At 42.1% G+C, this 22,404-nt stretch overlaps 1 protein-coding gene across 2 annotated transcripts in view; it reads right to left on the reverse strand.

Annotated features, from left to right (window-relative positions):
* The window catches only part of NXPH1 (neurexophilin 1), a 336,096-nt gene extending 324,470 nt beyond the window's left edge, over positions 1–11,626 (reverse strand). The window contains exons 1-2 of one of the 2 annotated variants that reach the window (XM_063667529.1): positions 11,550–11,626; positions 2,593–2,756 (exon numbers count right to left, since the gene is read on the reverse strand). In XM_063667529.1, coding sequence (XP_063523599.1) covers positions 2,593–2,646 — 54 coding nt within the window. In that variant the 5' untranslated portion in view covers positions 2,647–2,756; positions 11,550–11,626. Of the gene's footprint in view, positions 1–2,592; positions 2,757–3,607; positions 4,755–11,549 lie in introns of those variants that run through there. The other variant, XM_054496865.2, reaches the window with a different exon arrangement.
* Between the last annotated feature and the right edge of the window lie 10,778 nt (positions 11,627–22,404).

Here is a 22,404-nt window from a genome sequence, read left to right on the forward strand (position 1 = left end):
ACAATCTGTATGCATCTAGTGCAGATTCTTACAAAGGGATAAGATCTTCCAACATGCAGCTACAAACAAATGATCAATCCAGTTAACTGTATCTGGTATTTAATGAAATAGATGAAGAAAGAAGCCTTGATCACTTCTTGATCGGTTCATTGCTCTAGAGTCTTAATCAAGGCTCTCCACTTCTTTATTTGCCTAAAACCATCCTGAAATGACTGCCCAATTCACCCTTTTAAATTCATTTCTATGGTAGAAGTCAGCTTTTTCTCTTCCAGGAAAACAGCTCGGAATTCTGCTGGCAAATATCCATGGGATTACAATCCCTGGAAATACTGCCTGGGGTCACAGCCATCAGCCTTAGTTTTTGTGGTGCATGTGGTTTCTAATCCCCGACACACAAAACTACTTTAGATTGGAGAAAAAAGAATGGACTTCTAAATCGCCTTCTCTATTTTATTGTTCACATTTCGTATTGTTTTGAGTGAAATTGGAAAAATTGTCTCCTTTCTCTGTATTGCCAAAAGGCATTCAGGTAATGAAGTCTGTAACTAAACGGTAATTGAATCAGCATAATTTGCACACTGAATGGTTTTCAAATGCTCCCAGTTTACAATTAAAGGAGAATTAATGCGCTTGTTGTTGAGAACGCAGCGCATTAGAATAAATCCAGCACTGTTGTTGTAATGAGTGGAAAACGGTTTAACTGCCAACAAACACATTTAAAATTTAACACAACGTATTGATTTCACTTCTGCTTTTGATAGATTATTTTCCAGACTATCGAAATACTTGCTCCAAGCAATAAGCTGCACCATAGCCACAAGCGCTTGCCGTGTGTGTGAGTACAGCCCAAGGATGTAAGAACAGTCCTCAAGTTCAGGTCATGCGTAAAGGCATGCAGAGGAAAGGGGCAAGCGGGTTACGTTGGTCAAAGGAATCGTTAAAATTCCGCCCCCCCCGCCCCCCGTCGCTTTCACTTTGCATTCCCTCCCCCGATCTCTCAATAAAAAATTTCTATATTTCCTCTGGCCAACTTTCTGTCCTCCATCCATGGTCTCTCAATGTCAGTGGGCTTACTGGACACAGGTTGGGGTGAAAATGATTGAAGATAGGAAACGGGAAGGACACTTTTTGCATTCCGCCTGCGTTCCAGCGGGTAAAGGCACAGACTTCGGTGACAGAGTCAGAAAGGCTGTTCTTTTGGATTGGCTGCCCTGGCTTTCACCTGTTTACCCCAAGGTGTCCTGTGGGCGAGGACGCTGATGCGCAGCGCCCTCTGGCGTCCGCGGCTGCTACGGTCAGGCGATAAAGGTGCAAAGAAAGGCAACATTGAGGGTTCTCGGATTGAAGCTAAAATCGGTTAAATACACATTCACACACACACATATATATATACGTAGTCACTCACATACACAGAATTCACACAACTCGCAGCTTTGCAGTCACATGCACCAGGGCAACGGCCGAGAAACGCTGTCAATTGCAGGGATGGCAATTCTTTCAGGCTTGTGGGTTCTATCTAAGGCTCTTGGCATTGAGGAGCGCCAGTACCACCTCCAATCAGAGGTGTAGTCCCATCAGAGAGTTTGGGCTGCTTTAGCGCATCTCACCCCTAGACAGAACATAGCGAGCCCTCGGTGCACTCCCGCAGCCCAGAATGGGCTATGGGGGTCGGGGCACTGAACACAACTTCACCAGCAGGGCACAAGTGTCCCTTACCCCCATTCCCCCATTCCCACCCCAGAAGCCAGACCTGAAATATCGCATTCTCCTTGCCTCAACATGGCACAAACAGCTTCCAATTCACCACAACAAAGCTCTTCAACCAGGAACCGAGTTCCAGCAGTGTACAAAGTCCAGTCCCCGGAAAACTCTGCTACTGAAGGACAAGGACCGCGGCTTTGTTTAGAATTCTCTCCCTGGCGACAAGGCCTACCATTCCCTAATAATGGACTAGTCACTGGAGATGGGATTTAGTTATCTGATGAAAAAGGGAGGTCGAGACGAGAGGAAGGTGGACATGTTTGATGGAGTATCTCTGACCTAACTCCGATTGCTTGCAGTACTCCTGATAGTTAAACTTATCCTGTCGGAACCCTTACAAGTCAAAGAAAGTTAACTGCGCTTTTTTATGTGTCTCATCTCCAAATCGGGGAAGTGGGTGGGTAGACTCACTTTTAAACTCACAGACCTGGGCAGATTTTTGCTGTCCACCACCCAACTACACCCCCGTTTCCCTTCGTTTAAACTCTGTGCATGAGCTACTGAGAGTTCCTGCCTTCCACTTCTTCTCGTTGGCCCTCTACCACATAAAGCACCCCATCTCACTACCTCCTTGGGTTTAGGGTGTCTGGGGCGCCCTAGCCCCTTTTCAGAATCACGCGCAGGAGACTGGGGGACTGGAGCAGAAAATGGGGTGGGAACCCCGGAAAATCCGCAGGAATCCAGAGACCAGCTTGCCAAAGTTGCTCCAACACAGCTGCTAGGAAGCTGCTCTCGCTGAACTGGCGGCGTAACCCTTCTCCCCCATGCCCCCAGTTTCCTTGCCTCCCTCCGGGGTGGGAATGCTAAAGCCCCGAACCCGCCAAGACTTACCAAGTAGACGGTGGGCTGCAGGAGGAGAAGCACGTACCAGCACGCAGCCTGCATTCTCCCGCGTCTCAAACTTCCTTGGCGGTGCCTCCTTTGAGTCTTTGTTCCTTCAAAAACATAGATCCACCTGACATCCACTTTACAGAGCAAGGAGCGCTCTCAGCAGCCTAGATACAAATAAAATTAGACATCCCATGACCACGCGGGCAAGGTTAGGCTTGACAATCAAGCGAGGAAAGGGGGTCGTGGCGGGGAGTGGGGGACCAAAAAAAAAAAACGGGAGGGAGGGTACGAAAAATTGAAAAGCGAGTAAATCCAGCGCCTGAGACGAGCAAGCGCGCGGTCCGCAGCTGGACAGGCGGGCGGGGGAGCGAGAGGGAGGGTGAGGGGCTCCTTGCCCCCTGCGCTCCTCGGGTGCGAGTTCCCAGGCGGCTGAGCACACTGAGCCGCGTGCAGGCTGGTTCGGAGCCCAGCCTTCTCTGGCAGCGAGACCTGCCCTAGTGTTTGGTGGCCGGGCGGCTCGGACTAAAGGCGGCGGCCGGTTCTTCGCCAGCCCTGGCAGTGCTCACACACGTACACACCAGCAGAGAGAGATAGAGGGGAAAGATAAAGGGAGAGAGAGAGATTGAGCGAGGGGGTCGCAGTGAGAGGAATGGGTAGGTAGAACTGACCGCGATTAGGTGCTAGGTATCTCAACATGTTCGGTGAAGTGGGGGTGGGGAAAGAGAATGCAATTTGCATACAGGAAAGCAGGGCTCAGTTTACCCATTCGAACCCCTGGCACACACAGAGATACCCACGAATGCTCACAGTCACATCTCTAGCACTACTTTTTTCAAGCCAAAGGGTACAGCCGGTCGCTAACTTCTAGAGAAGAAGCCTCCTCCGAGCTGTGAGGGTCACCTGCCAGGCTTGTTCTCTTTCCTAACCAGCGCCCCTCCCTGCCGTCCCTTCCTCGTGCCCACCACCCCGCTCCCAGGTGTACCCTCCGGGAACAGTGGAGGCGAAGGGTACGTACCGCACAGGACTTGGGGCGAATCCTGCGAGAAGGGACAGCTCTGGGCAGGCTCCATGGAGGAGCTACTGGGGCCTGGCGTCTCCAGTGCCCCGGACGTGCCCTCCCAGGCGCTCCGTCTCCATGCTCGAGCGCAGACGGGTCCGGCTGCCTCGTCCAGCTTTGGCGGAGTCGCGGTCCCAGTGCCTGGGTCGCGCTCAGGATTGGTTCGCGGGAGCCAAGGCTTGGCACAGTTGGATTCACGGTGGAGGAAACTTAAGAGGCAAGAGAGGGAGGGAGCAGTAGACGAGGAAAGAGAGGAAGACAGAAAGGGAGGGAGAGCAAGAGGGAGGGAGAGAGGGGAAAGCGCCGGGCTGCTGCACCGGACGGACTGGGACTGCCAGCGCTGGCACCCGGACGAACAGTCCAGGACTCTCGGCTTCCCACAGCTGCCTGAGGATGGTGGAAATGACTTAAGGGGAGGAGACTGGGCAAGTCCTCTGGACTTGAAGTTGAGAGATAAGACACTGGCCTTTCGGAAGAAAAGAGAACCACACGGCAGACGAGAGCAGTCCGAGTTTCTGAGGGAGGGGTGGGGTGGCGAGAATCTGGAGCCTGCGGCACACGGAGCAGCTGTACCTCTACCCGCGACGCTGGGAAGCCCAGGAGCCGGTCCCCAGTGGAGTCCCGGGCGCTGTCCCTGGTGCTGCCCGGCCACCCGGGGACGCTATGGAGCGCGTTGGGTTTCCGGCGGCCGCGGTGGTCGTGGTTTCTCCGCAGAGCCCCGGCTTGGCACGCCTACCTTCCTGACATGGACAATTACTTTGGCACTTGGGTGAATGATTCCTCAAAGACTAATTAGTACCCTGTGTAAACAGATCCCGCTCTCGGGCTCTCGCGGGCTGGGCCCACAGGGACAAGTGGCTCCCGCGGTGTCTTCGGTGGCCGCAGCGCCCCCTTCCCGGGGGGCGTAGGGAAGATCGCAAAGCCCCGGGGAGTGGCGGGTAGAGCAGCAGGGAGTAGCGTAGGGCGGGGAAGGGCGCGGGAGGGTGCAGGGCGCCCCTGCCGGCCTCGAGCGCCGACGCCGGGAGCCTCCGACCTGTGGCTGCCGGGCCGGAGGCGGGGGAGCCGCGGACTGCCAGCCATTCAGCTCCAGACAGCCGAGAGGACTGGGCGACCTTGGGCTCTGGACTCCTCGCCGCCGGCTGGGCTGAGCGTGAAGGGGGAGGAGGAGGACGGGGGATGCTTCGAGCCGTCACCACCTCCCTCGCTACTGACACCTCCCACTCAACCAGCGTCTCCCAGACCCGGCCTCTGTGCTCCGACTCTGGCTGTCTCTGTCTTTCTCAGTCTCTCCCTTACTGTCCCTATTTCTCAGTATCTTTCTCACTCCCTCTATCTGTCTCCTTCTTCTGTCGTTCTTGTGGTCTGTGTCTCTGTCCTTCAGCATCTTTCTACCTTTTTCTGCCTTTCTGTGTGTCTCACTCAGGATTTCTGACTCTAGGTCTCTGTATCTCTGTGCCTCTACCCTGTCCCTGCCATTCCCCCTCAAACCCTGTTTTGTTTTTTGTTTTTTTTCCTCCACCCTTCCAATGCACCACCAACATAGAAGTTTCACTAGTCTCAAGAGAGAACCAGGACCAGCTTCTTCTGGTGCTTGTGAGGTTGCCAGTGCTCCTTGAGCTTGATCAAATTCAGGGCACAAATCGGAACCTGGAAGAGGGTATCTCTTCCCTAACCTTGCCCATTGCATCTCCAAGCCTGCCCTTCACCAGAGCCTCTCCTGGGGTGATGCACATATCCATATTAATCTGTAGGAATTATATGGAAATTTATCTCAGGAACGTGAGTTAGTGACATCAAAATCGAATTGTGATATTTAATGAGTCTGGAATGTCCTTTCCTCAAGTGTGGCTGTGGACACTCTGGGAGGTCTGGGCCTAGATACAATGTATACTCTAGACAATAGGTCCCAGGGCAACCACAGGCTGAATTCCCCTGGGTGATGGAGACCATACTTCAAACAAGACAGTGACAATCAGCAGAGCCACCCAGTCCTGCAGCAGAGGCAAGAGGAGCCCCACTGGGACCTTCCCCTGGAATCAGATGTCCAAAGACCTCCAAATTAGATCCCCACTGTAGAACATACCTGCCAGCAGTTTGAGGTCTACACTCTCCCTTCCAGCTAAAAATAACTCTTTAAAGAGCAAGCTCTTCTAATCTCAAAAGTTGTACTCTGCTGCTGTGACCTCCTGGAATTCATTGGGGCATATGCAGAGTAAAGCAGTGAAGCACACCTTCTAACTGGGTCTCTGAAAATCCACTTTAGAAAAAACGCACATGTACATATAGCATAATTACAATGTTTTCTTGACTATTTTCACTTACCAGCTATTTCATTTTCTTAAAAACTTTAAACTTTAAAGAAGAAAAATTAAAGCATCGGGGCACCCATATCTGAGGCCAAATGGTCAAAGCAGGGGCAAAAAAAAGCTTTGTCTAATTCCATCCTCCAGGATTCATGAGGCTATCCTAAAATTGATTCCTATTTGTACAGGAGCTCCCAGGCCTCCCAGACTGGAGTGTAGAGCTGGAGCGAATGTTGCCTGCCTCTATCTGGATGCCCAACTACAATGCTGTCAGAGCTGAACTTCTGTCTGACCTTTGGGAAAATGAGAAAGAATCCGGCTAGCTTTGGAATATACCAAGTCCTTTTCTAAACGTTACTTTAAAAACATTCTGCTTCTAGTGCCATTTAGCCTTAAAAAAATACTGCTTGTGAAATAAAAAGATGATCAGAGGCCTTAAAATCTCTGTCTGAATGGGACTGATTATTTAAGAAAAGCACCACAGGCACCTAGTAATGGGAACAGGTTTGACACTTTGTTCTATGACACAGGATGCCAAAGAGCTTTTTCTGTTGATGACCTGAGGTCTTCTGCCCAGACATTCAACCTTCACTGGATCCTACGAGACACTTGGCCTGGGATATAAAACAGTGGCGGATTGTCATTTTTCATATTTCACAGGGGTCTTCATCTCCTATAATACTCAACCAGAAAAGGATACTGAGCCACCAAGTAACACCGAAAAATCTATCATTGTTTCTGCTAAACCACTCCAGTTTTAATAATATAATATTGGGGGAGAGGTGGACAAGAATGGCTCATTCACCCTCCTTTTTTCCTATCATTTCCTTTATAAAGAACAATGGAGCAATAAAAGCATGATTTTCTTACATTCTTCTGTTTAAAGTAGTAACCTACTCTAAAATGCACTCTTAGAATACATGAACAGTTGGCTTCATTGAGTGAGAACAAAAGTGTGATTACCTGAAGTATAGTCTTTGTATCAATTTTTACAGACTTTACTCATGCTGAAAATTCTTTCAGAAATACTGTTTCCAAACTTTGAGTGCAATGCAACTTAATACACATATAAACTTAGTATGAATGATAACCACTGTAAAACACAACCCTCTGCATCTGCTTTTCCCCATGTCTACCTGGTCCAATCTGAAATGAACAGTACAAGAAATAATATAGATCTTTTTCTCTAAGAAATATATTTTTAAAGGGTTAAAATGGGCTGCATCAAAAGAAAATAGTGAAATTAACTTTCCTGAAAGTTAAAACCAGAAGAAATTAAACTAGAATCTTCTGACATATACTGATAGTTCTGTTCAATGTAATTATCTATTTTGGTTTGGTTCATTTGTATGATTCTCTTTTTTGGCAGGGGAGAGGCAAGGGAGAGGTTTGAACTATCTTGGGGCTGGAGAGAAGAGAGACCGAAAGAGAGAGACTGAGTTCTACAAAACTTTGTCCTAAAATGAACCTGTCTTAAACACCTTAATATCATCATATTTTACCCAAAATCCAAGTAAAAACAGAGAACTATCGTTACGAAGCATCCAGCTGTGGCCTTGCTTAAGCTTCAGGCCAAATTATATCACTTTGTACACAGTACTGCATTGTACCTATTTTTTTCCTAATAGTGATAGAAAACTTACAAAGGCTGTATCACCCTCCTGCCCTTAATTCAGTATAACCTGGCATTTGCATGTTGTATAGTCCTGGAGAAGTGCCTAAATATTCCCCTGGCCTCAGTACCCTCCTGTGTATAACGCAGAAGTAAGGTTACATGACATTTTAAATGCTTTCTAATTCTAAAATTCCTTTATTTTACCTTTTATGATTAAATGCAGCTTTAAAAAATTTACCTGCTTCCCAAAAAGCAATTGTATACTGCATTATGATTTTCAAAGATATTAGCAGTTTGAAAAAGCATTCTTTTTTGGTGCATTTCAAAGATTTTTTTAGTCAAGTGTGTTTATAGGTTTGAGCCAAAGATTTTTTCTGCATTTCTTCCCTGCTCCACCCTCATAACCTTTCTTCTAGGTCAGAGGTTGACTGTATTGTATTCATCATATTACTTTTTCATGTAAATTGTTCTGTACATGTTTTTAATGTCACTGATTTATCAGAATCTACACTCAAAGTGGCATCCTTATTATACTTATGAATATTGGTTAGAAAAGATCCAAAGCTATTTCCACTACTTTTGCAGAATTCTTTTTTTTTTTTTTTTTTTTTTTTTGAGACGGAGTCTCGCTCTGTCGCCCCGGCTGGAGTGCAGTGGCGCGATCTGGGCTCACTGCAAGCTCCGCCTTCCGGGTTCACGCCGTTCTCCTGCCTCAGCCTCCCGAGTAGCTGTGACTACCAGGCGCCCGCCGCCACGCCTGGCTAATTTTTTGTATTTTTAGTAGAGACGAGGTTTCACCGTGTTAGCCAGGATGGTCTCAATCTCCTGACCTCGTGATCTGCCCATCTCGGCCTCCCAAAGTGCTGGGATTACAGGCGTGAGCCAACGCGCCTGGCCTTTTGCAGAATTCTTAAATGTCACTCAGGACTACTAAAAAAGCCCCTGGCCTCTGCACTCCCCCAACATATTTTGCTAGTGGAAGGAAGGATTATTTGCAAAGTGATTTTTACAAGCCTGGAATATTTGGTATTTGAATATAGTAGAACTTGGTTAGTAACTATGAGGCATATGTGCTAAATTACCTTTACAAGAATGCTTTAATAACAAGATCACTGGACAAGAGAGGAAAAATAGCCGTCAAGCTCTAGAATAAAAAAAAACTAAAGGGAATCAAAAAGCTTTATGTAGAAGGCATTTTCTTTTTTAAAGGTAATTTATATGCTCAGCCTTTGTATCCACATTTCATTTATTCTACTAGGTGAAGACAGAGGGTTCTCAAAGGTAGGGTAGTTTTAGTTATGCTCAAAAACTTTAAAAAGAGGATGAACATAATAAGAGAAATTAAAGAAAGCCAGCATTTAAAAGGCAGTTGAATGTAAAAGATGGAAAGATTGGGGTCATCGCCCAAAAATCATAATTAAAATTTTAAAAAATATTGTGACTAAGCAATATTTGCATTATAATCTCATTACAGAAATTCTTTATGATGATTCCTCCAGAGATTATTAATTGGCAGTTCCCTAAAGCAGAATCATTAGAGACAAAGAACTTGATAACCAATGTTCTGTTAACAAAGCAAAATACAGTATCTGCTTTCAGCCAGAAAGAACACTGGGACTCTCAACCATGTAGGGATGGAAGAAATTATAAGGACAAAGGCTACAAGCTCTTTGGTTATCAGAAGCTGAAAATGAGTCTGTAAATGCATAGTTCATCTCCATAATCTAAAGTACCTAGATATTTTGAAACACACATGTTTGTCCAGCTTTTATCCTGATTTGGCAATATGAATACATCACTCTAAAACAAGATCACTTATACAGGCAGGGAACAAAGAACTGCTTCATCCCAAATATCACAGTGTCATAGTGGTAACAGTGTTTTGGATTAGACACCTTTTAAATAGGAGATATCACAGGGATGCAACAAACCTTTCAATCTCCCTTTTTAATATCAAATTAATGAAAACAACTATATTACAATTTCACCATAATTAACTTCAGGGGTCATGCTATAAAAATCACATAATATTACATTTTTTCTGCTTCTTTTAGTTTCAATAATAAAATGCTTTTGATAAAGTTCAAAGCAAAATAGTCTAACATGAAATTTTGTATTAAGTAGATGGTAATTTCTCAAAGCTCCATAGCTTTCAATAAGGTAATGGCTACCAATTACCAAGTGCCAAGCAAATGCCAGGAACCATACCCTGTGTTTTATTTATATCATTCCACTGTATCCCCAGTGAGTCCATGAGTATCAATCAACAATTTAGTTTTAAAAATAAACTTCCCAGGTTAGATGAGAAGATCTCATTCACACTCATCTCCACAAACGCTGACCTGAAAATCTGAGAATCACTGGACCATTAATGTATACTCCCTCCCTCTAGTAACTGTCTCCACTATTTTAGTTTCAGTGCCACTATTCTCTCCAAGTATTTTAAATAACCCACTAACCATTCCTTTTCAGATTATCTGTGCACTAATCTTCCTACATTAAACATTGGTGCTCCTCAGGGTTCCATCAATAACTTTCTTTTCACTCCTACTAGACAATCCTGTCTAGTTCCATGTTTTTATTATATATTAACATCTAGTGACCACCAAGTTCATAAAGTCCATTTCTGATCTTTTTCTTGGTCAGAATATTCAATTGCCATCATGTCCACTTAGAAGTGCTAGAGGTACCTAAAATTAATATGCCTAAAACAGAACAAATTATGTCATTACATTACGCATATATCCTGTTAGTTGGTGTCACACACTGTGGAGTTCTCCACTTGTAATGGGACTAAGCTCATGCCCTTTGCCAAAAGATCTCATGGTGGAATGGAGAAGTATACATCCCCATATATGCAAAGCCTTTCCTTTTTTTCTTTTTTTCTTTTTTTCTTTTTTTTTTTCTTTTTCTTTCTTTCTTCCTTGCTTCCTTCCTTCCTTTCTCTCTCTTTCTTTCTCTCCTGTCTTACTTATTCTTTTCCATCATAATCAGAGCCTTTAAGAGGCATAGCATGTTCCCACTTGCTCCTTCAGCCACCAAGAGAACAGCACACACCATGTAGAAGCTGTGTCCTTCAGCCTGAGACCTAAAATGAGAAAACACATGAAGACCAGAGCCTGACCTGGATCTGGAGCATAGCCACCAAGCTGACCTGCAGTTCTGCAGATCCAAAAGTGAGAAGTAAATGTTTACTCTTTAACTGTTAAGATTTGGGTGTTGTTTTGCAGCATTATCACAGGCAAAGCTGACTAACTGATCCCACTAACATACTGGAAAACTTAAGTACCAGATGTTCTTATGCCTTCTTTTTGGTCCTCCACATCAAACATAAAATTACCAACACATCTCAATTTTATTTCTAATTATCTCTTATCTCCTCTCTTCTCTGCTCCTGCTCCTGCTCATGACCCAGGCTCATATCATTAGTCATCTGGGCTGTGGAAATAGTCTTCTCACTGATCTCCCCTCATTTCAGCTTCTATCTCCATGAATATATCCTCCTCACTGTTACCTGAATGATGGAGCTAAAACCAAAATGTTCCCACATCCGATACTTGTTTAAATCTCCTCATAAACTCTCCACTGCTTACAGAATCAAGTCCAGCTCCCTAGCTCAGCACAGGAGACCCCCTGTGAGCTGGCCTCCATCCACTCCATTTTTTTTCCTTCCGCCTGGCCCCTCCTCAACTACATGCTTCACATTCATCAGTTACCTATCCTTACAGCTTCTAACACACAACCGTATGTCTCAACTTGGAGCCTCTGCACCTTCTTTCCTTTGCTTTGACGCCTCTCAATTCAATCTCTAGGTAAACTCCTCATCTTCCTACAACTTCTGCTCAAAGATCACCTCTCATCCTCTCCACTTTTCTCAGGGACTTGTGCACTAAAACGTATTCTTACTAATTTGCACCATGCTGTTTATATGTGTCTCTTCTCTACTGGACAGCAACATTCAGTTTTGCACCCCCAGCCTTACCTTGAACTAGACTGAGCTGAATGTTCAATCATGCTCAGAAAGCTCAGTGTCCAGAAAACAGCCTCGTGTACCCCACAGCAGGAGAGCATATCAGAGCCTCTGGAGCAGCAAGTCCTCATCTAGGAAGTTCTCAGAGAGTGCATAGTTGGAGGAAGTTTTCAGGCAAACATCTGCCAAGTGAAATGAGCAAAAGGAACAGTACTAAAGTGGGAAATTTTGGCCAGAAGGCACAAGCTCCTTCATCCCAAACATCCTCAGAGACTCTGCTCAGAATCAGAAACTGAATGGAAAATTTGCGCTGAATGGGTTACTCAGGACAGATTCATTAACCCCCTCATGTCCACAGCCAAGTATGTGGTGATACCAAAAAGACCCCAATGTCCCCAAATTCTAGCTCACTCTGCACAGGTACACCCCAAATCCTATCTCACAGTTCAGTTGCTTCACCACTTATTAGTATCTTACCCAACAGTTTGTTACAACCAGACCTCACCTTATCACTCTACCTTCAGGACCAGATGAAACAGGGAAAGGAGATGGAGGGAGAAGAGTTAGAGAAAGCACTGTGCATACCATTATCATAACTACCACCAACTCTGGACCTGGGAAATGGAGTTAGCCATCCCCAGAGAAAAACAACACTAGGCCTTGGAGCCCTGGGCTTTTGAATTAACCTTACCAATAACTATTTAATAAAAAACACTCTTTCCAGGTCTCTTTTCTACACCTGTGACAGTTTCCTCTTGTCTCCTGTGCTGGTTTTTCCTACTAACCACTCCCAGGCTGACAATTTGCCCTCCAGCCCACCCCTTTGGTTTAAAACTACAAGCTAATATCTCTATCTGCCAGATGGAATCTTCACTCAAATGCCCACCATTCTATGATACAAAATGTTCAATGGTAAACTAGACAATACCCCCAACACTATACTCCACCCCCCACCCCCGACACAACTCTTCCTTTTCACAGCTCCCATGAATTCATTTGTGGCACCCAAATTTTCTATGTACCTTTACACCTCAGAATTAATCTGGTTATTTTTGTGTTCATCTCATAGACCAGTCAGGCACATTGTCTCATCAAGCCTTCCTTCAGAATATCTCTTGCATCCGCCTCCTTGCACCCTGGACAAGGCTTCATCATTTCATATGTGGACAGACATCTTATAACTAGTTTTCCAATTCCTAACTAGTTTTCCAATTCTCACTAATCTCACTTCTATGAGCACTATAGTGGTAAGGACTATAATGGTACAGAGGTCTTATCCATCTTTGTACCCCTAACACTTAGTGTGATGCCTACTGCACAGTAGATGCCCAATAAATGTTTACTTGATGGGTGGATCAGTTCCTTATACTACCCATAGATTATTGCTTACACAACATATTTGCCCTGTTACTCCCTGGCACACACACACACAAAAGCTCCTCTTATCTTCCCATGTCTAGAACAGGGTTATTTTTTATGTATTCATTATTTTTTTCCAAGAAATTATTTATTCAAGAGAATTCTCACTCAAAAACATGGTAGGTAAAACAGAGAAACTCAAAGCTTCTCTGGTTGAATCTAGGGTAAAATGTTTACATCCATACCTACAGCCTTTCCCACCTTACCTACTCTCTTCTCTCCCACCCCCAAGCAAACCTAGAGCTAGAAACTATCTAAGATACCCTAAGACAGAAATTCCCAAACCTTAGTTTGCTTAATTTCCACCTGGAGGGTTAAGTAAAATACACATGATCAGGCCCTACTTTAGATTAAGATTTACTAGTCTGGGCTTTGATCTTTAAAAAGATGCATTTTAGCAAGCATCCAGGTGATCCGATGAAGGTTGTCAGAAGAATACACTTTGAGAAACCTTATCCTAGAAGCTGATAGATTGGAATTTTAAAACTCCATCTCACAGAATGACATTTGAACCCCTTATGGCAGAAATTGAGGTCTGTCGAAGTCTCCTATTTATCCCACCCATCAAGATTTAATAACATAGATACATTAATTAGTTTGACTCAATCAACGCATGATGTATACATACACAATTGTCCTTTGGTATCCACAGGGAATTGGTTCTAGGACCACCTCTCCACAGAGTCCATGGGAGCTCAGGTCGCTTATATAAAAAGGTATAGTATTTGCGTATAACCCATGCACATTTTCTGTGTACTTCAAATCATCTCTACTTACAATACCTAATACAATGTATTTTTTATTGTTGTATTGTTACAATAAAAATATGTATTATTTTATATTGTTGTATTGTTAATTTTTTTCCAAATATTTTCAGTTCTCTTTTGGTTGAATCTACAGATGCAAAACCCATGGCTATCGAGGGCCAACTATATCATAAAGTTGTGTTTTACTCTAAACATATATACAATTATTATTTGTTAATTAAAAATAAAATATATTTTTAAAAAGATTTAATAGCAAGTGCACCCAAGAACATTTGCTTCACTTTATTGCCCTTTTGCCCTCAATCATATTAATATCAGGCTTGATTCAAGTCTTCAGTTCTTTTTTTTTTTTTTCAGAGTCTCGTTCTGTCGCCCAGGCTGGAGTGCAGTGGCGCGATCTCGGCTCACTGCAACCTCTGCCTCCCGGATTCAAGCAATTCTCCTGTCTCAGCCCCCTGAGTAGCTGAGACTACAGGCCCATGTCACAAGGCCCGGCTAATTTTTTTCTATTTTTAGTAATTTTTATTTATTTCACCATATTGGTCAGGCGGGTCTCAAACTCCTGACCTCAGGTCATCTGCCCACCTCAGCCTCCCAAAGTGCTGGGATTACAGGTGTGAGCCACCATGCCCAGCCCTTATGTTCTTTCTTATGCAGCTTCCCCCTAACTAGAATGCTCTTCTCCATCCACTTCCTCTTCCTTTGTACATCTCCAAATCCAACCATTTTTCATCGTCTGGAACAAGGCCTTCCTCACTGAAGCATCCCCCATCCATCCATCCATCCATCCATCCATTCAACGCAAATTTATTGAATGAGCAGTGGTTCTAGCTACTGTGGATATATCACTGAACAAATAAACACAAATCCTAGTCCTCAGAGAGTGTATATTCTAGTGCATAAAGACTGACAAACAAACTGTAATGTAAGATAAAATATGTAGTAAGTTAGATGGCGATAAGTTCTATGGAGAAAATAAAGAAGGGAAGAGAGAGAGAATGGCAGGAGTAAAATGCAGAAGCAGTTTTAAGTGGAGTGGTTGAGGATAGTGACAACTGAGTAAAGATGGAAGAAGGTGAGGAATTAGACCATGTGAACATTTGGAGCAAAAACTTTTCAAGTACAGGGAAGATCAAGTGAAAAAAGCTGAGGCAAGAGTACACATTGGGCATTAGAGGGACAGCAAGAATGCCAATTTGTCTGGGGAAGAACAGACACATTCCTGGTGAGCTAGGAAGAAGTGGCAAAGAGCTGATGTCAGAGGTGACAGACTGAGCAGCATCTAAAGGGCACTAGAAGGACTCAGCTTCACAGGTCCTTGCAGGATAGCTTTACGCTGAGCAGAGAAGCATGTCCTGACTCACATTTTAACCACAGTATTGTACATCCTGTGTCCACAACAGTCTGAAGCAGGGCAAGAGCAGCAGTTAGGAGGTTACCGTAATAGTCCAAACAAGAGGCAATGGTGACTTCATGACATGGATTGAAGCAGAGGTTGTGAGAAATGAACCAATTCTGGATATATTTTGAAGAGAGAGATGACATAATTTGCTGATGGATTGAATGTGGAATGTGAGAGACACTGTTGTCTCCAAGGTTTTTGCCCTGAACACTTTAGAGAATGGAAGTCACCATTAATATGAGGAAGACTGTGGAAGAAAAAGGTAGGCAGAGGAAGAGATCAACAGCTCAGTTTGAGGCATGTTAAGTTTGAGATGTACATTGGACATCCGTGTGGAGCTATTGAGTATTATGAGTTAGGATTCAGGGTAAATGTCTGCGCTGGAAACATAAATTTGGGTATTATCAGCATATAGATGGTATTTAAAGACATGAGATCATCAAGGAAATCAATATAGAAAAAGGAGAAAAGAGTCCTGGAGCACTTAAATGTTAAACAGTCAGTGTGGAGGAGTGAGGAGGACCCAGAAAAAGAGACTGAGAATGAGCACACACTGATGCAGGCAGAGACCAAAAAAGAGGAGTTAGCAATGGAATCAAATGCTTTGATAAGTCAAGTAAGATTTTAAAAAATGACCATTTAATTAAAACATATGGAAGTCTTTGCTGACCATGACAAGAGCAGCTTCAGTGAGCAAATAAAGGGAGAGCTAGAATGGAGGGAATTCAAGAAAAACATGTAAGGAGAGAGGTGTATAGACAGTGAATATGGATCATCTTTCAGGATGTTACTTTTATCCTACTTAATTTTCTTCTCCCTCGGTCTCTATACCATCTAGGATCAATCTGCTTACTTGCGCGTTTTTATGATCACCCTCAGTGATACTTAGTTTTCAATTGTGTTTATATCTTCTTTCCAGCTAATTTGGAAGCTCTTATTGGAAAGAATCAGTATCTCCTTTCACATCTGCAACACTCCCCTCAGTGCTTTGCACAATTCTGTGCCCATAATGAGTGTATTAGTCTGTTCTCATGTTGCTATAAAGAACTATCTGAGACTCGCTAATTTATAAAGAAAAGAGTTTTAACTGACTCACGGTTCCACAGGCTATATGGCTGGGGAGGCCTCAGGAAACTTACAATCATGGTGGAAAGCGAAGGGGAAGCAGGCATGTCTTACATGGCTGGAGAAGGAGGAAGAGAGACAACAGGGAGGTGCCACACACTTTTGAACAACCAGGTCTTGTGATAACTGACTCACTATCACGAAAACAGCAAGGAGAAAGTCTGCCCCCAGGATCCAATCACCTCCCACCAGGCCCCTCCTCCAATATTGGAGATTACAATTTGGACATGAGATGTGGGCAGAGACACAAATCCAAACCATATCAATGAGTATCCAAAAATACATGGCAAACCAAATAAATATTTCTCCAATGACTTTCTCTGTCCCTTTTCCTAGCTTTTAACTACCTCAAGCACCTTGTAGATTAAATTTCTGTCCTTCAATTTGACATTTAAGGACCTTCATAAAATGGCCCTACCCAAAATTTGTCTTTTAGTATTTTCTTATACAGCCCTCTGCTTTAGTCAGGATATTTTGTTGACTGTACTGAAAAAAGCTGCTCGTTTTCACATATTATTTTAATTATGATACTATCTTTTGGAAATTCTTCACTCAATCCAAGGGCCTTTGTCCTCTTAGAAACTAACCAAGGAATAGCTCTGGTCCCATATTTGGATGCTTTTTGCTTTAATATATAGCTATCCCAGATTTTAGGTATCGTATCTATGTCAACCTCATGAGGTATTTTCTGTGCTGTCTCTTGCACTCCATAATTCTACTTTTATATTTGTTCCACTTAAAAAAACATCCTAGACCAAGCTTAGCATTTTTGGTTTTCTGTTTCTCCTATTCATTAACTAGCACTTTCAGTATCAATGAAAAATAAAATGAGAAATAAAGTATTACTACAGGTAAAGACTTTTAATTAAGGATTAATACATGATAGAATGAATAAATAAACGATGGTTGGATGAATGGATGGATGGAAATTGGCTTTTACATTGTACAGTTATCTGATAGAGCATACATTATCCTGTTTAATCTACACAACAGCTGTCAGGTGTAGGTAGAATACATTTAACAGATGATAAAATAGTTTTAAAAAGGTTAACCTTCCCAAAGTTTTTCCATGACACTGGAACCCAAACTTCCTAATTCAGTTCTAGATTCGGAATCCAATTCCAAAACTACTAAAATCCAGTTATTTTCTCTTTCCACCATGATTGCTTGCTGGAAATAAATACATAAGTAAAACCACTGGAATCCTAACTCAAAATTGTTTTCAAAGCATGTTCATTTAGAATTGATGAGATTTTGCTGAATCTGTTTTCCAGTGAAATTGTAATTCTACTATTATATTCTTTTCCTCCTTAATAACAAACTTATAGTCTCACAACTGGTTTGATTACTCAACAAAATATCAGCACAGCAAAGTACATAGTTCTTTAAAAACTTTCTTTCCTTTGATTCTGTACTTCTACAAAGCTTTGTCAAACTACCACTGACTCAAACGGTAATGGTACACAAGCTAGAAATGTAGTCTGGGAATACATTTTCTCTTTGGAGTGAACATCTTTCTGCCACATGTTCATTCTCTTAGATTTCTGATCTTAAGAGCACAAAACAAAGAATGGTTTATTAATCAAATGTTTTCTTGAGCCTGTTTGAACTCCACATCTTAGATATATTTTAAAAGATGTTCTACTTACTTCCTTAGTTTGGAAACTCTTGTGAATTTTGAAAGCTTTCTTAACCATCTTAGATCATTGAGATACCATTCGAGATCTGAGTGAATAATTTACTAGCAGATACCCCAACATGATCGAATCCTTCAAGATTAACAATAAAAATTTGACAATCTCATTTGCTTTATTTTTGGTCATGGGCTATAAAGAAAAAAAAAACTAAGAAATAAGAGTTATATGGCAACATATGATGCTACAAAGAAATATGTTCTCTAGTTAAGACAGCCACTTAGAATCCCAAGTGCCCTCAGTGTATAGCTTATACCCTAAAGTCATCTGTCCTAAAACTTGAAGTTGTGTTGAGATTTTCAGAGAAATTATGTACAAAACCAAAGTGCTATTTTTTATAATTATCTTTGATAAAGGAATATAAAGTTGGGATAATTTAACTTAAATTTAACCATATATAGTGAACAGATTTCTTATTTTATATAATGCTAAATGCTTTTTGGTTATTTTCATGGTGAATTGTGAATCTATAATGTAGAGGTTTTGGATTCTAAAAGCTTCTATAATTCAAAATAAAATGAATTATATTAGACTCATGTTAATTTTGTAGGAATGATCTTCCTGTTGAGTAAGATATTAAGATACTTTAGACTTTGTCTCTTAAGACTATATATTTCTATATGTTAAGTCCCAGATTCACTACTTCTATCTTGTGTCTTAGGTTTCAGAATTAATGAATGAGACAGAAACTCTCCACATATTGCAGAGGGATATAACAAATAAGCTGATTGAAAAACTAGGTATGTGCTTTCTTTTATCATTTCTAAAAAAAGAATAAAAATGTAATTAATTAACCTTGCATACTATTCTCTCTTTTGCCAAACCTTAATTAGGTTCTGGGAAGTGGATACCCTTCAATGAAAATGAACAAAAATAGCCCTCGATGAAACGATTACAAAACGAGTTTTCTCATTGAGGAGTAAAGATGAGACATGAAAAATATGAACTCCTGCAGCAGGCATTTTTCATTCTTTTTTACAATGTGAGCAAATGGAGGGTTAAGAAACAGGCTTTACCTTTCATATGCTCTACTATGCTCCAAGATTTACAGTAACTCTTTAAGATAAAAAAAATTTTTTTTAATTAAAAACCTGCACAAAATAGGAAATTGTCAGTCACTAGGGAGGTGACTATCAAGTATATTTTCCTGTGGATGCTTTACAATGAGTTGATGACTGTTAACCAGACTAAGACCATGACTTTGAGGTGCAACGAAATTTGAAAATAGGAGCTCCCAAACAAAAGGATGTTGTTTCCCCAATGTAATATGTTTTGAAAAGTTATTGCCTAGTAAGCACTGCATAAATTCTATTTCGCTCATGAAAAAACTGCACTTGGATTTTTACTAAGCAAAGCCATAGTCAGAAGAGAAAGAAATCTGATCATATGCATCATTTTTAATGTAAAAATTCACACTTTTCTTGATTCCGACAATGATGTGATTTGTAAAGGGCTCCAATTGTGGTCAATTATTACAGTCCTTTAGCGCCACCTAGTGTTTTCCATATAATGGTATAGCCCAGTTCACCTATGAAACCAAACTAACAATAATACATCCCAAATAAAAGGAAACAAGACCTCAAAGTTTAATTTTGATATCTCATAGTCAAAGTATTTTCCACTGTTTTATTTTAATACTCTTAAATTGCTGAAAAGCCTTTGTTGCTTTTGTTGAACTAAGTCTTGCATGTTTGGGTTCATCCCATTGATAAATGCCTAATTGCCGTTGTTCTCTGGAAAACCAGAGTAACTATAAGGTTAACCCTGTTTTTATAAAAGTTAAGTCATTTCATAACCGATTCATTTTAGAGTGGAATACCTACACATATAAGAAGCAGCAAAGTAACATGAAAATAAAGGTAACCATTGAATACCTAGTTTTTGTGAGCTGACAAACAAAATTGGTTGAGCACACTCTCAAGTTATTCTTGTTGGAAATAGTGGTCTCAAAAGAACGTTAAGGTGGGTGTCAGCCACTTCCCGTAACCTCATTACCAAATTATAATAAAAGCATGTCTCAGACCAGATTATGACACATATATATAGGCATTTATTAAATAAATATGAAATAGCAAGCAAGTAAAAAAACTGTTCATACAATATATCTTGATCTAAATAAAGTCTCAGCTGTATTCTTTTTAGTCCTGTTATAAATAAAGTTTCGGTGCCACAAAAGAAATAGCACTCAAATATAAAATTTTCTTTTTTCCTTCTCAGAAGGGCAATTTACTTCTATAGAAAGGTGAGCCCTCACAGATGGAGCAATGGTGAGCGCACACCTGGACAAGGAAGGGGAAGAGGTTCTTATTCCTGACGCACGTGGCCCCTGCTGCTATGTCATTCCCCTATTGGTTAGGGTTAGGCCACACAGGCTAAATTCTGATTGGCTAATTTAAAGAGAGTGATGGGGTGATGGTTTGGCGGGAAAAATGATTATGGCAGAGTAGGAAATCAGAATGAGTCAGGGTGGAGCAGGTAATTGGAATGAGTCAGGGTGGAGCAGGTGATCAAAAAAGGTTGCTTTATGAGGAAATTAAGTTTAAAAGTAGAAGGCAAAGAACTGAACATACTGACATATTGACTCTTTGAAGAGAAATTTAGGACGCATATCTAACTGCTCAAATAGCTGCCTTGCATGAGGGATTCACTAGAGGCAGGTGTAACAAATCCTTGAAACAAAATTTTGTTATATTATGATCAGCGTCAGGAAACCAGAAATTATCCTAAACCAATGGCTGGACACAGGAACACTTACAGGTAAAGATTTAGGCACTATCCCTATGGATGAAAGCTACAGTCCTCTAATTTTATTTTATGATAATTACTGAAGATAGTTTTGTCATAGAGAGGGAATGTGTTGTTAAAACATGATCCACTTTGGCCAGGCACGGTGGCTCATGCCTGTAATCCCAGCAATTTGGGAGGCCAAGGCGGGCAGATCACAAGGTCAGGAGTTTGAGACCAGCCTGGCCAACATTGTGAAACCCCGACTCTACTAAAAACACAAACATTACCCAGGTGTGGTGGCACACGCCTGTAATCCCAGCTACTCAGAAGGCTGAGGCAGGAGAATCGCTTGAACCCGGGAGGCGGAGGTTGCAGTGAGCCAAGATCATGCCACTGCACTCCAGCCTGGGCAACACAGTGAGAATCCGTCCCCCCAAAAAAAAAAAGAAAAAGAAAGAAAGAAAACGATCAGTTTCAAGTGTCAAATATGTTCAGTATGCCACTGCATGACATTGACTAAGGAAACATGTACCCCTTTGTTCTTGAACACACATGAGAATGAGACCTTCTACATGCATGTCTTGAGAAAATATATTATTCTTGTTCTGATTTACTCTCTCTCAAATCTCTTTATCAAAGTAATTCAACAACTAGAAAAATGTCTTTGCTTCTAGATAAGAAGTGCTAGAATTGGGTCAGATAAAGAGCATTGTCTAAGGAAATAGAATTGCAGTCTGAATCTTTCAAATCCAGATACATACCAGGTTAATAGCTAGTTTAGGCTGCTCATGGAAAAGCCAACATTACTGTGCAACTCTCATCATGTTGCACTTGTCAGGAGGAAGGAGAAAACTCACTATTTAGGCCTGAATGGCTTTTTTTTTCTATTTCAAGCCAAGTTAATAAACGAAAAAGAATCTACATTCCCTATAAAGCTTTTTCAATCTCTTCATTTACAAAGTGTGAATGGTAGCGTAAATGTAACAAGAGGAATTGTGATATTGGTTTGTACTCAATTCTCAAATAAATATATCAAAAGAGACCAAAGAAAATTGACAATACAGGCATACCTAAGAGAGATTGAGAGTTCAGTTCCAGCCTATCGCAATAAAGCAAATCATACAGACTTTCTGACTTCCCAATGCATATAAAAGTTACATTTGTGCTACACTGTAGTCTATTAAGGGTGTAATGATATTATGTCTAAAAAAGCAATATGCATACCTTAATTTCAAAATACTCGTTTGCTTAAAATATGCTAACAATCTTCTGAGTTTTCAGCCAGTCATAATCTTTTGCTGGTGGAGGGCCTTTCCTTGATTTTGATGATGGCTGACTGATCAGGATGGTGGTTCCTGCAGGTTTGACTGTGGCAGATCATACCTGTGGCTGTGGCAATTTTTTAAAAAAGACAACAGCAGGAGGAGCCAAGATGGCCGAATAGGAACAGCTCCGGTCTACAGCTCCCAGCGCGAGCGACGCAGAAGACGGGTGATTTCTGCATTTCCATCTGAGGTACCGTGTTCATCTCACTAGGGAGTGCCAGACAGTGGGCGCAGGTCAGTGGGTGAGCGCACCGTGCGCCAGCCGAAGCAGGGGCGAGGCATTGCCTCACTCGGGAAGCGCAAGGGGTCAGGGAGTTCCCCTTCCAGGGGTGACAGACGGCACCTGGAAAATCGGGCCACTCCCACCCGAATACTGTGCTTTTCCGACGGGCTTAGGAAACGGTGCCC

This window comes from Pongo pygmaeus, chromosome 6, assembly GCF_028885625.2.
Source record: "Pongo pygmaeus isolate AG05252 chromosome 6, NHGRI_mPonPyg2-v2.0_pri, whole genome shotgun sequence".
Lineage (NCBI taxonomy): Eukaryota > Metazoa > Chordata > Mammalia > Primates > Hominidae > Pongo > Pongo pygmaeus.